This window comes from Miniopterus natalensis, chromosome 16 (assembly GCF_054644295.1).
Source record: "Miniopterus natalensis isolate mMinNat1 chromosome 16, mMinNat1.hap1, whole genome shotgun sequence".
NCBI lineage: Eukaryota > Metazoa > Chordata > Mammalia > Chiroptera > Miniopteridae > Miniopterus > Miniopterus natalensis.
The window spans coordinates 6758963-6773596 of NC_142096.1; the positions used below are offsets into that span (position 1 = coordinate 6758963).

Genomic DNA, 14634 nt, shown 5'->3' on the forward strand with positions numbered 1-14634 from the left:
AACTTTGGGATAAGACAGATCAAGATTTGAATCTCAGATCTGCTATTTACATTGTCCAAACTAAAAGTCAAATAAATCACTTGTATTATAAAGCTTTCAATACTGTGGTATCACTGTTGTTGTTTTTTTAAACAAATACTTGTTTAAAAAAACTTTCTTGTTATAACAACTCTAATTTGTTCAAATTTCCAGTGGAGATTCCTTAATCTCACGAAAGGTGGCTCCAGCTCCTGATCCACACTGGTCATGCGACCCAGTTCTGGCCAATGAGGTATTAGGGGAAGTCTGATGGCAGCTTCTGGGAAAGATTTTTTCATCCCTGAGGGGAGTTCCTTGTGTACCTTCTTCCTGTTTTCAAACTTGGTTGTGGAAGGATATGGTATTTTTTACTGTGAGAGGCAGGAAAGTGCAAAGAGCTCTGAGTTACGGAGCTGCCAATCTAATGCCAGCAATTGCCACCCCCTGTTCTGGTCCCCAGACTTCTTATGACGCAGGAGAAAGTAACCAGTCTTGGGGAAAGCCCCTACCAGCTGGCTGCTCCTAGGCTCGCCACTGAAAGCATTCTTAACTATTAGAATTACCTGTCTCATATAGTACTATAAAAACTTCAATGAGAAACCAAACTGGAGACCTGGAATATAGGAGGTATTCCATGAATTCATTTATTTACTCAGCGTTGTTGATGAAGGTGCTCAACTGGATGATTACCAGAGGAGAAAGCGTGTGGGGGGAGGTAGAAGAGGGTAATGGGGGGGTACATGCTGATGGACGGAGATTTGACTTGGGCTGGTGATCACACAATGCAATATACAGATGGTGTATTATAGACTTGTACACCTGAAACCTATATAATTTTATTAACCAATGTCATCCCAATAAATTCAATAAAAATAAAAGAAATATACCTCCAAACACAAAACAAAACAAAAAAGGAGGCAGAGATAAAGACATGTATTCAGTGCACCATGCTTTTACAGGACCATGCTTTCTATTGAAGAGCTACCAACGGGCAGCCCAAACAACAGAAATGTGTGCTATCCTCAAGGAAATATGCAAACTTCAGCTAGCTGCTGGCTGCATTTCACGCTGCTAGTTTGAGAGCCTTCATGAAATCTGTAAGTGCTCATGCAAATACGGATATCCACGCTACCACGGAAAACAGAAGTGGCTTCAAACTGCAGGGGAGCTGCCATTCAGTGCTCAGTTGGTCAGGTTATAAATCTCTATTTGATTTCAAATTCAGGCATCATTTCAAGTACATGGCATTCTTCCTAAGGTTTCTTCTTATGGATAATAGCTGATCAAACAACAGTGTTTTTACAGTGCAAACGACCTATGAGATACCACCGATCACTGACTCACAGTGAAGCCAATGACAGACCTATGGCAGTAGCCCTGTATATGGCAACAGGTAGTGGGGCAAACAGGCGGCAGGTACTCTCACATTGATGTTTCTCTCTCCCTCTCTCTCTCTCTAAAAATCAGTAAAAAATATTTTTAAAAAACATGAAAAGAGCTCTGAGAATAGCTGAGATAAAAACATCAGTAGAAAGGAAAGAACTATTCCCCCAAATAGAACAAAAGATGAAGAGATGCCCAAAGGAAAGGAAAAAAAATTCTAAGATTAATCCAGAGGATTCAATATCCAACTAACAGTTTCAAAAAGGAAATAAGAGTGGACAACAATCCAGGACTTACTATGTGTCCGGGCACTATTCTAAGTGGCTGAGATATACCGGTGAGGAAATTACTATTATCACTCCCATTATAATATATATAAATACACATATATATTATATTATCGATGAAGAAACTGAAGCACAGCAAGAAGTGACTTGCCCAAGGTCATGTAGTAGAGGCATGATTTGAACTTAGGCAAATCTTTGCCATTGAGTACCCAGCACATAATTATGAAATTCCCGAATGTGAGAGGTAAAGAGATTATTCTGAAAGTTTCCAGGAAGAAAAATTGCAGGTCACAAAAGAACGAAATAAGGGTGGCATTGAGATTCTCAAAAGCAAACACCGGGTGCTAGAAGACAAAAGAGCAAATTTTACAAACTTATGAATGAAAAATTTCAACTTAGAATTCTCATCTCCATTGAGACAGAAGGACAGACAAGTTGGAGGTATATTGCCAGGGGGAAAATAAAATTGATTGTCTGATTATTTGGAAAAATAAAACTGATAGTTATTTGATAGATATGTTGTAGGAAAAAAAAAATATCACGATGGGTGCATAACCAAGTAAATATATAACATTTTATAAGAAAGAAAACAACCATAGTACACCAGTTGGCTCTGCTGACTGGTATATCCAGAGTCACCAACTACTTACTGCCCCTAAACTGTGAATGAACTGAGTTGGAAGAAGGGCAGAAGGGGAAACTGGGTGGGATGTGAAAGAGCTCAGGCCTTGTCTGAGGCAACAGGCAGTCAAAGCACGACATCTAAACGGATAATTCAAGAGGCCGCCGTGTAAATTATTTAGAAACCGGGAGGTAAACGATAAAAGAGACAGCTGAACATGGAATCTCCTCTAAAAAGGAGATTACGGAGGTAGAGGAGAGGTGGGTAATGTATACTCTTAAAATATTACATTCTCTTTAAAAAGTGTGTGCACTTGGGCTGTCTTGGAAAAGCAAGAATAAAATCTCGAAATTCCTTTGCTGAGAGTGAGAACATGGAAGAACCAAACCTTGTTTCGTCCTGTTAATTCTTAGAAAATATCTGACCCGTAAAGATCGAAATGTTATTTTGTATAAACTTTGGCAACGTAACATGAAATAAAAACAAGGCGAGCCTTTCACACCCTCAGACGTACGGGCTGGATCCCCGTCGGAACTTCCACGAATACCCTTTGGGAGCCGGGGTTATAAATTCACCGCGCCTTTGCTACGTCGAGTCGTTTCCAACCAGGTGAAGCAGACCCCCCCCCCCCCCCCCCACACACACAGAAAAGTCAGTTTCGTCCTGGGCTGTGTCCGCAGCAGGCCTGTTACACTGGACATAGCGCCTCTGCGGGGGCTGCTTCTGCTGCATTTCAGTGTCAGCGCCGGTGTCCGCCTGGAAACGTCGAGGGGGCGACAGGTTTACGCATCGCCTGGAAACGTCGAGGGGGCGACAGGTTTACGCATCGGGCTCGGGAGTGCTCCGCGGCCAGGGGTCCCCGGCGGCGGGGCTGGGACGCCAGCGGTGCCACCGCCTGTGCCCGTCCGGGGCCTGCTCGCCCGGGTCGCCGCGCCGCGCTCACCTGCCCGGCTCACCTCTCGGGACGCCCGTGAGCTACTTGGTCTCTTACACACCGGGGCACGGAGCGTGTTTGGGGTGGGTGGGAACGCGGGAAGTGCCATTACGCCACGAGCCCGGCGACCGCGGCGCCTTCCCCTCGTCCGAGCACCCGGCGAGCTCCAGTCCCGCGCGTCCTCGGCAGCCGTCGGCGCGCCCCGCCGCGCGCGGGATCCCGGTTGGCCTGCGGGACCCGAGCTCGGCTCGCCCCGGTCCTTCCGTTCGACCCACAATCCCTAGTGCCTGCAGGTGCCGCTTTCTTTTCCTGGTTCCGTCTCTCCTCCGAGCCCCCCACGCCCCCGCCCCCGCCCCCGCCACACCCCCCGGCCGGCCGGCGGGAAGGCGCCGAGCGAGGCGCCGGGTCCCCCGCGGCGCCGACCCTCGCTCCCACGCGCCGCGCCGCGCGCCCGGCCTGCGGCCGCTCCACTCGGGGAAACTTCGGAGTGAGTTACCTGCGCCGCGAGCAGGGCCTTACCTGCGGCGCCTCTGCCAATGGCAGCTCACCTGAGGGAGCCCCGCAGCCAATCACCGCGCGGCTCGGCCCTCGGGCTTGTACCCTTTAGTAAAAGAATTCAGCTCCTTGCGAGAAAGTTACCTGTGGCCGCCCAAGTCCGCCACTTTCTGCTCTGTGACTGCCCATTGCCACGATCCGGGAGGACCCCGCGCCGCGCGGCCGCCTCCGAGCGCGGGCCCCAGGCGAGGGGCCCCCCCCGATCCCACCTTTCCGGCTAGGTGAGGGCGCGAGCGGGCGAGCGAGCGAGCGTGGTGAGGGGGGACGGAAAAGCAGAATTACCTGTAGCTCTTGTTCTGCCATCTCGGGCGCTCGCACACACCTTCACCTGCACAGACTTGAAAGTCCAGTTTCACCAGAGGCTGAGGCTCCAGGAAAAGGGGAGCGAGTTCATTGGATCAAACATGTCACAAGAGTCGGACAAGTAAGTGGATCACACGCGCCGGCTGCTGCTACTACCACTTTGGGCTGATGGCAACTGGTTTGTTATGTTTTTGCTTTTTTTTTTTTTTTTTAAAGTTGCTATTGTTGGTCAATTTTTTTTTTTTCTTTCTTTTTGGTGTGTCCAGACTTTTTTCCAGATTAAGTTTCTAAACCCTGGTGAAGGGGAGCAGCCCCACAAGAACGTGACTGTTGAGTACCCCCTTCGGGCCTCGGTGGTGAACGCCGGCCTCCTGCCGCCCGCGCCCCGCGCCCGGCTCCCCGCGCCCGGCTCCCCGGCTCCCCGGCTCCCCGGCCGGGACCGGGGCGCTGACAGAGCCCGGGACGCGCGGCGGGAGGCCTGTTGTTTCCCTCTCCCGCCGCCCCCGCCGCGTCGGGCCTCCAGGGCCCTTTGGAGACGCGGCGAGCGCCTTCGATGTGCCCGGAGCGCCCGCTGGAAAAGCGGGTCTCGGCGGCTTTTGTGTGAGCGCAACAAAGAGCCTTTATGCGGCGGCAGAAACGCCATCTTCCCGCACTCGGGCCGGAGGTGTGCGTGTGCGTGTGCGCGCCCCCGACGGGGGGCGAGGCGCAGGGGGCGCCCCGGGTCGGGGGGGGGCAGCCCGGCGCCGTCCCTCAGCCGCGCCCCGTCCCCGACCCGCCACCCCCCGGGGCGCCCCCGCTTTGTTTGGCGACTTCACGAAGGTGCGCGAGGACAGGGCCTTTGGGGGAAACGAGGGGAAGTGATTTGAGGCATCGAGTCTGCGTCCTCGAGGGGGACCCAAAGGGTCGCCTGCAGCGGGTCGCTACCCCCCACATCCGGCCGCTCTCCGCGCGCCCCCGGCCCCGCCGCCGCCCGCCCGCCCGGGCGCCCGGCGCGGGAGCCTCCACCTCGGGCGTGGCCGGCGGGACTGCGCCCGCCTCTCGGACGGAACGGCCGGGCCCGGGCGGCGGGCGGGTTCCCGCGCCGGGCAGGGCGAGCCCGAGCCGGGAAGCGTGTCCTTCACGTCCGGGCCGGGAGCTCGAGACTCGCCGGCGAGCGGCGGCCTGCGCCGGGGCGCCGGGTCCAGTGGCGTCCAGGCGACCTCCCCGCAGGCCTGGCCGCTGCCTTGGGGACGGCTTTGTGCTGGCCGGGGGAGGTGGGGCCGAGGGCGGGAGCGGGAGGGAGCCGGAGGTGGGTCCCGCGGCCTTTCCTGGGATTCGATGGCGACACTCCCTTCCCCCTCCGCCGAGGCGCGTCCCGGGCCGGGAGCCGGCTGCTCTTGGTCCAGGTGCGCAGGGGCCACCTTTTGGCTTCCCCTGGTGGCTTCCCCTGGTGGTGTGGCTCCCCCGCGGAGACCTTGCCACAGACGTCTCCTCCGGGGCAAGGGCAGGGCGCCTGGAGGCCGGGGGCTTCCTTGGAGGAGTGGCCGGGACCATTCCCAAACTGGGGGGACCCTGAGCGGCCAGAGGGCCTGCCCTGCGGTGGAGACGGGGCGCCGTCCTCGGAGTGAAGCCGTGGGTAGGGCAGGCATATGGAACAGCACGTGCCGTCCTCCTGAAAGTCCACCGGGCGTCAGGACCCCCTTTACCTACCAACCAGAAGCGCAGTGCGTGCTGCGCGCGGGGGAAGGGCTCGCTCCCGGACGCGGGGGGAGGGCGGGAGCGGGGGCCGCGGAGGGAGGCCGGGCTGGCTGACCGCCCCGCGCTCCCCCCACGCGCTCTCCGTGGCTTTTAAAAAGATCACCACTCGATTTTGAAAGCTTCAGGAGCCAAAAGCCGAGATGACAGCAGGGTGTTTTAAGTTTGTTTTGATCTTCGTGTCAAAAATGGTTCCTAATCTAGGGAATGTCGGATAAGACTTACTGTAATTCCTTAATTAAGTCACGCAATTAACGTTTGGTGGCACTGCCTAGTTTTGTGATACGACACCACTGGAACGAATTAAGAATGAAAACGGGTGGGTTTTTATTTTCACCTGTTATATATACTTAGCTCCAAGAAAGACAATGCATTTAGTATTGAAATTAAGTTATAAACACTGGCAATCTTGTTTTACTACAATGCGTTACCTAATTTCTATGGGTAATAACTATCTAGGGTTACATGTACACATATTTAATGGAAATAGCTTTTATCTATTTATGGTTTCCATGAGTTAATTTTGTATCTCTATGAACAACACGCTGCAAGGAGAAGCACCCTTGGACCTCACTTGCCTCACTCACTCTGCTTGGGCTATTGAGAGATGCTGGAAATTAATAAATGAGTTCTGGGTAATTTCTGCAAACCGTAGCCTAGTTTTCTTAATATGAATAATCTAATGGAGCACTGGCAGGCATGGGTCCCGGCTTTATGTACCTGAAGCTTAGCAATTGTGTATGTTAGGTGGGGTGGGGGTGTGGACTCATAAGGTAAAAAATACCTGGGCACTTGCTGGGGCTTCCTGCCTGGGCAAGGCGGGGTCCTGAATCTTGAGCTTTGTCAGCTTCCTCCTAAATCTGCCTAGGAGGCCTGTCTGTATTTTCTGAAAGTAACCTAAAAGAACCCACACAGGATATTTTTCCATAAACCTATCAAAGTATAGGCAGACTTTTGGATAGCATTCGGAGGTAATTTCAGTGAGCAAGTCTAGACTGAAGTAGTTGCATCACCTTTTTTTACCGTTGTGGGCTTTTCAGATTGAAATGTCCTGCCTTTTATGTTTGGCAATGTTGATGCTATCGCTAATTAAAGCAAAGTATTTTTAGGACAGTTTGTCTTTGTACATATTTTAAAATTCTCTGTTCCCCTTTCTTAAATTTCGTGAAGATTTATCACCTTTGTCAACAAGCAAGTGTATTCTGGCAAGGCAGTGATGGATTTAGAAACTGTTATCTTACTGCCATATGTATAATATATATTCAGAGAGTATATATATGTGTGTGTGTGCATATATATATAGTATTTGATACCCACAGGTGTTTTTCTTTACATAAATCTGTTTTCTGATTATCTACTATTTGCAACACATTCGGATAGAAATTATAAGAGAATAAAGGGATGTGTAAGACAGGCCGTGTCCACAAGAAGCTTATACTCTAGTGGAAGGTGAGACATGAACAAATATAATTTACAAAATTTAAAAAAATTAATTACAGTTGACATACAATATTATATTAGTTTCAGGTGTACAATGTAGTGGTCAGATTTTTATATAACTTAGAAAGTGATCATGCCAGTAAGTCTAGTACCTGTCTGACACCATACATAGTTATTACAATGTTATTGACTATATTCCCCGTGCTGTACTTTATATCCCCATGACTATTTTTATAAGTGGCAATTTGTACATCTTAATCCCTTACCTTTTTTCACCCACCCCCCGAACCCCCTCCCATCTGTGACTCTGTTTCTGTTTCATTTGTTTATTTTGTTTTTTTGGATTATTCCACACATAAGTGAAATCGTATGGTATTGGTCTTTCTCTGTCTGACTTATTTCACTTAGCATAATATCCTTTAGGTCCATCCATATTGTTGTAAATGGCAAAATTTCATTCTTTTTTTGTGGCTGAGTAATACTTCATTGTATATATGCACCAACCATATCTTCTCTCTCCAGTCATCTATTGATGGACACTTAGGTTGTTTTCCATATTTCGGTTACTGCAAATAACTGCAGTAAACATAGGGGTGCATATTGTCTTTTCAAATTAGTGTTTTGGGTTTCTTTGGCTAAGTGACCAGAAGTGGAATTGCTGGGTCATACCGTAGTTTACTCTTTTTCCATAGTGGCTGCACCAGTTTACATTCCCACAACAGTTCTCAAGGGTTCCCTTTTCTCCATGGCCTCACCAGCACTTGTTTATTGATTTATTGATGATAGCTATTCTGACAGGTGTGAGGTGATATCTCATTTGGTTTTAATTTGCATTTCCCTGATAATTAGTGATGCTGAACTGAACAGACATGATTTTAATTAAGGCAATACCTGGTAAGTTACTAAAAGAAAATTCAGTAGCGTATTTATCAGGTCATGGTATATCAACCCCTGTTCTCCCCACCCACTTGACTTTTGCCTAGGACAATTACTTTTAGTTATTCTGTGTGCTTTATCTGAAGGAGCCTGGCCAGTATTCTAGAAAGGAAATGGACAGTGCCCAAAGTGATAGATATCTCATGTGGATAACCTTTTAAGTAATGGGATGAAACTTTTTAATTAAACTTTTACTCTTTAGTTTCATAAATGCATATGTTTGTTTCCATTTGGCTACATAAAATATTTTTTAAGATCATAAATACTAAGAATGAATCATATCTTTCTTAAGCCACTAAAAGTACACACTCATTTATTCAACAAATATGTCTTGAGTGGCACTGTGCACCAAGCATTGATCCAAGCATTGAGATTCACTAGTGAACGGAACAAAGTCCCTACCCTGGTGCTGCTTACATTCTAGTTGGGGAAAACAAACAGTAAATCAATCAAGGGGTAAATGCATAATGAATTACGCGGTGATAAGTGCTATGAAGGAAAACAAAGCAGGTTAGAGGGGTTGATTATAATAGGGATCTATTTTATATAAAGTGGTCAGGGATGCCTCTCTGATGAGATGGCCCTTGAGCAGAGACCTGAAGGCACTGAGGGATAAAACACTGAAAATACCTGGAACAAGAGTGTTTCTCAGGCAGAGAAGAGCAAGTGCCAGGGCCCTGAGCTGGGACCATGCTTAGCCTGTCCTAGGATCGGAAAGGAGCCCAGTGTGGGCGAAGCAGAGAGGTAGAGAGATAATGGCCCTATCAAGTAAACTAACAATCAATTCTCTACTTACTAGTACACTAAAAAACAGAAAAAATTATAAATGGTCCTGGCAGTCAAGAGGTAAGTACAGAATCGGCTAATAGCATCAGTCTTGTCTTTCCCGGAGTATTATCGGTTTAATGGTTAGTGTTCTCTTCCCGACGATCGGTTGAATTCGGCCCGCGCCTTAATTTAGAGAGGAATGAACGAACAGGTTCTGGAAGACCCCTGGGAATCAGAACTGAGAAGGAGGGACCGAGTACAGATGGGGTTTGCTCTGACAATCCCACTTCTCTAAAACTTGTAATTTAAAAACCTATCGCTCTTCTGGGACTCTCTCAATCCTTTAACATTCGCCTCCAGCAAAAATAAGGCTTGCCTTTCATGCCTTCCTCTTGACCACAGTCGATTTCTGCCAACTTGTATCTATCGGGAAACACAGGCGTGCCCCTTGCCTGAAAGTGAGACCCGTGTAGACAGTGTGCTTTGGTTAGTTTTGCCTCTTCAGCAAAGTAAACTAATGTACAGGCGGTTAACCTCTCTGGAAAATAAGAAAATGCTAGTGATATTTACATATGTCCTTGAGAGTAGAAATCTCCCTAGGAATCGTTTAAATGACTGCTTCCCAAATTCATCTAATGACAAAAGTGTCACCAGAGGCACTTGGTAAAACTACAAGTACCTGGCCTCACCCCAGAACCAAGGGGTCAGATTCTACGGGGCGGAGGCGGGGGCAGGGCATCTGCATTTAAACCATGGCCTGGTACCCTTCGTGATTGGGTTAGTGAGCCAAATAATGCTTTAAGTGAATACTTAACATTACATAATACATTAAATTTAGATGCAGCTTCTCAGGTGTGAATCAGTGTGTAAGTGAAGTGGAACCTGTGGCTGTACTTTATGTTTATCATGATGCTTCTGGATGAGTGGCTTCTGATATAATAACTTAAGTTTAAGAATTCTTAGGCCGCCTCTCAATGTCATTTGCTTTCATTGCTTGTGCCGAATGGCCCCTTCTGGAAGAATGGGGTCATTTTGACCGGTCAGTATTTCCAGAGCTGTCAAAGACTTGATTTGGAGCGATGGCACCCACGTGGGCCTCTGTCAGACACGCAGCTTAAGGGTCAAGCTCAGGTTTTAGGCTGGACCCCACTCACCAGGGAGCTGGGTTGGAGTTAGAAGGCCAGTGTTGTCTTTCTATAGTTTCACATTAGAACCCAGAACTAGTGTTCATTTTTCTGGGAATGGTCATTTCATTGAATTTAGATTCCACTAAGTAATACAAAGGTAATGATGTCCGATCTGATGTCGGTCCCCAGTGAAGTGATTTAATGAGATGATGGTTGGTTGCATTGTCATTGCTAGGGCTAATGGTAGCTTTAAGTATTACCCTGATGAGATGGTACTAGGCCTTCTGTAATTAGGTCTCTTTAAAACTGACTGTGGAGATCAGGCCACTCACCCGGGCCCTGTGCCACCTGATTTAAGGAGGTTAAATTAAAAGCAAGTGCTAGAGCAGCCGGTGAAGAGCCATCTCCAGCAATTTCTGCTAGACTCTGCAAAGACAAAAGGAGAATGGAAATGAGCAGCCAGGTAAGTCAGGCATAGATAGAAACGTTTAAACAACAACAACAATACCCAATAACCCCAAGAAGTATTTGTTTGAAATCTATAGGTAATTTAAACAAAATTATTATTTTGATGTTAGGTTATTAAATCTTCTTAGAAAGTCTTAGATAATTCAAACAAATGCTTTGGTTCCTCTATAACTAGGCATACATCTAGTTAAAAAAATGAATCATTTGGCTAAATAGTATTTTCAGTCTCTTTTACTTCCTAGTCTGAACCAACACCCCCTCCCTCTCTCCCTCCCTCCCCTTGGCCTGTCTCCTAGGCCACTTTGCTGATCTCCCCCCTCCCATATTACTCAGTGGGGTTTGACACACGCACAGCTTCTGTGCAGAGAGATCAATGTGAATCTGATCTTAGGTTATTTTAGTCAGGGAACTTCGCTGCGTTCTCTTAGTATTTACAGTATCAACAGCCTGTCCTTACTACCTGAGCCAAGACTGAAGATCATGGCAGCAGACGATGTCGCCCCGTCTAATTCAAGCCAACTAAGTTTAACCTTGGAAAGTGTTTATTTTTAAGTTCTCCTCAATATAAGGAAAGCTGGGTCCTAAATTAATTACAGTTCTCACTCATGATACTTGGCACTCACTTTGGGGTGTGGACGGTCTTTTCCTTTTCAAAAGGTATTCAGGGATCCCTGCTCAATTATTAAAAACTAGGTCTCCGCTGAAGCCGAGTGGTGATTGGTTTGGCAAACTTGTCCAGGAAAAATTCCTTAGCGAGCAGCAACAGGCTGAGTAGGAATTTTTGCTTTGGCTCAGGAGGACTCATGGGCTGCTTGGTAACGACAGCTTGTACCTGGGAGTCCCTCAGACAGCTTCACAGGTCTTCATGTTTAGGCCCCAAAGTTCAGATTCACCCTGCCCTGCGTGTTCCCGTCTTTAGAGCGGTGACTTGCAGCTGGTGTGCTGCAGGAATTTTTAAAGCATGTACTACCTGATTATTCAAGTCAGGGGCACTGACCTTTTTGCCCTTAGATTGTAAAATAAAATTAAAAAATGACTACAGCCAACACAATGGCCATCTGGTATGAATGAATAAAAATTATTACCTATTTGTTTTTGTCAAAAAATAGATTTTTTTTGGTGTGCTACAGAATTTCAGTAATTAGTTTATGTGTGTTTGAAAATCACCGCTTTAGAGATGTCTCAGCTCCTTGTTCAGATAGTTAGGTCAGTCGAGTGAGCCATCCATCCATCCATCATCCACCCATTACCAGGAAATTACATTCTATGATGTAAGTCTTTTAATGGTAAAGTGGACTGAGCTATAATGGATTAAGGGGATAGAAGCAGGAAAGAATCCCCTCTCCCCCTCTATTTTATTGGCAAGAGAGTTAAGTGTTTTAGTTTGACGTGTTTTGGTGACTAACAGGATGAGAGCAGTATTTCTAAAAACCGTACATTCTGATTCATCATATTCAACACCAACCAAGGACACGTTTTCAGAGTTGTAGGGAAAACACCAGGAAAGCTGGTACATTTGAGGGGTTTCAGTGTACATCTCAATGGCAGCAGAGGCTGTGTCTTGGAGGGGGCTTCCAGGGGGAAGCAGTCGTTTAGTTTACTGTGCAGAGAACATGGCAGTGAACTTCGTGGGGAGCCCTTTTCAAGGGAGCCGGCTTCGCTTTCACGCCTAAAGAAATGCTTCCCTTAGGAGAGTGGATGCAGACACCCCCCAGAGCAGAGGAGCAAAGCAGGAGCCTCCTGTGGCTTTTTATTTCTGCGCCTGCCTTTCATCTGAACACTGAATGTTCCCGTACAACTAACCCCCCAGGGCCAGAGCCTTTTCTTTTTAAAGGTCCCTGACTTTAGACTGAGGTTTTAGGAAAGGGGAAAGTTGAAGTGAAGAAAGGAGAAAGGAGGGGAGAGTCGCCGCGCTTGTGCTGGGCTCTAGGGTGGGGTGTCAGGTGGCTGTTTGTCTTTCCTGGGGAATTGATTCCAGCTTGAAGCCTAGAACCCTAGATGTAGGGCACAAGCCTCAGAGATCAATAGGGCATGTGAGTAACCTAGCGTAGGAATTAGAGCTGAGAGTTTGGCTTGAGAAAAGGGCCTTCCATTCTTTCTTCTGCATTGCATGTTGGGGTTGTAAGAATGAGTTGAAAAATCTGAACGTTTGATGAATTTGAAAAAAAACATGCTGTCTTCTTTTTTGTAGGGAGACTTCATACAAGGGAGGCGTTGCCCATTTCCTTCTTAAAATAGGAACACGAGTATGTGAAATACCCGTTTAAAATTCTGATCACAGTACCGAGAGTTGGTGTGGACCTGCCTCCCCACACTCACCCCAAGTCAATGTTTTTAGCTCTCAGTTAAGTGAGCCCCATGAAATAACTGCTTTCTGTAGTTCTTGGATCTAACTTTTCAAAGCAGCAAGAAACAAAGGTGGTTTTTGCCTTTATCCTGTATTGCCAGTAAGATAATTGACAGAAGATAATTAACAAGATCAGAGGCGCCTTCTTTCATTATTTTTCATCTGTAAAATGAAGTCGAACTAAATGATCTCTGAGGAAAATCACCTGCTCCAACATTCTGTGGGTCTTAGGCTCCCCCTTCGAGAGGGGTCTGGGGGTGGGGATGGGGGTGGGGAGGGCTCACAGAGAGCGATGGATGTTAGCCAGGTACGAGAGTGCAGGGCACAGTGGGACCTGCTTCTGCCCCATGTCCCGTACCCCTTAACCAAAATCAAAAGTGGTCTGACTAAGGTGACAAAGAAACAGACTTCTGGCAGGTGGGAAGATTTCAGAGGGCCACATGGAATTCAGAAGGGGAGCTGGGTGGTAACATCAAGGGTTTACTGAGGATCCCTGCACAGCCTCACGGGGTTGGTAGCTAAAAGGGCACAAGGAAATCACATAAAAAGGCCTGGCAGGTACTCCAAGAACTCTTTCCGGAGAGGGCCAGGAAATGGTCTATTCCAGGCAGGCTCGTGGAGTGAGAGGGAGGCAATATTAGAGTGGATGGGACACTGAATGAAATTTAGTAAGCCAAAAACCTTAGGCAAATGGGCCAACTTCTTGGCTTACCCCTCCCCCTCCTCCCTTCCCCTTTTAATGAAACCTAAGTTAGGGACACCCACTGTCAGACAGTAGTGCCAAGCCAGTTGTTTAGTAAGTGTTCAGAAAAGGTGTTAAATAATACAAAGAGAAGAATAGCACCTGCAGTGTCCCTTCAGTTCCATGGTAATATATGATTTCACATCCGAGCACACAGAACCATTTATTTAGGTCAGGAATAAAATCTTCTCTGGCATCCTATTGTGTTACAGGATTTGAAAGTTTCTGAATTTGATTTTCTCTGCAGTACCAGGACAAAAGAGACTGTAGGCCCTGTGAGGGTCTCATGTTGAAGGACTTTTGATAGGTTACAAGACCCCTTAAGTACATTTATGTTTCCTCTGCAAACCACGATTTTTAAGCTGCTTTGGAATCTTGGTGTCTACTTTAAAAAAATATATATATCTTACACATTTTGAAAACGTTAAAAAGGACAGATGCCTCAATAGGCATGGTTAAATAACACGAGTAGACAATTCACAAAAGCTATACAAGTGGTTAATGCGCATGAAAGAATAGTTAGCTTTATTCATAATCCAAGAAGTACAGATTATAGAGCAGGGAAGTTTCAAGTTTCCCTGTCAAATTGGCCAAGATAAACAAAACTGGATTTGGAGAAAACACAATTCTAGGAGGATTATCAATTATTACAAACTTTGTGGAAAGCAGTTCTGCAAAACTGGTTGAAATGGGCCAACCTGTTGACACCTGAATTCCAGTTTCAGGGATTTATCTTAAAGAAATAATCAAGGATATTACTTTGTAGCATTATTTTTGAAAGTGGAAAATCAGTAAAACAGTAAGTGCTCAGCTTATTATAAAGCATTATAGAAAAATAACAGGAGAGGTTTATGACATATTGCATTAGAATGTTTATAGGCATAAAAAATAAAGAATGAAAACACAACAGGAAAATAGTAGCTTGCTCTTCATAGAGAAATTATAGGTGCTTCTGTCTCGTATCTGTGCC

At 46.9% G+C, this 14634-nt stretch overlaps 1 protein-coding gene across 1 annotated transcript in view; it reads left to right on the forward strand.

Moving 5' to 3' along the window:
* Positions 1-3898: 3898 nt before the first annotated feature.
* GRHL2 (grainyhead like transcription factor 2) overlaps positions 3899-14634 on the forward strand; it is a 100274-nt gene continuing 89538 nt past the window's right edge. Inside the window, exon 1 of the mRNA XM_016198500.2 lies at positions 3899-4223. Coding sequence (XP_016053986.2) covers positions 4204-4223 — 20 coding nt within the window. The 5' untranslated portion in view covers positions 3899-4203. The remainder of the gene's footprint in view (positions 4224-14634) is intronic.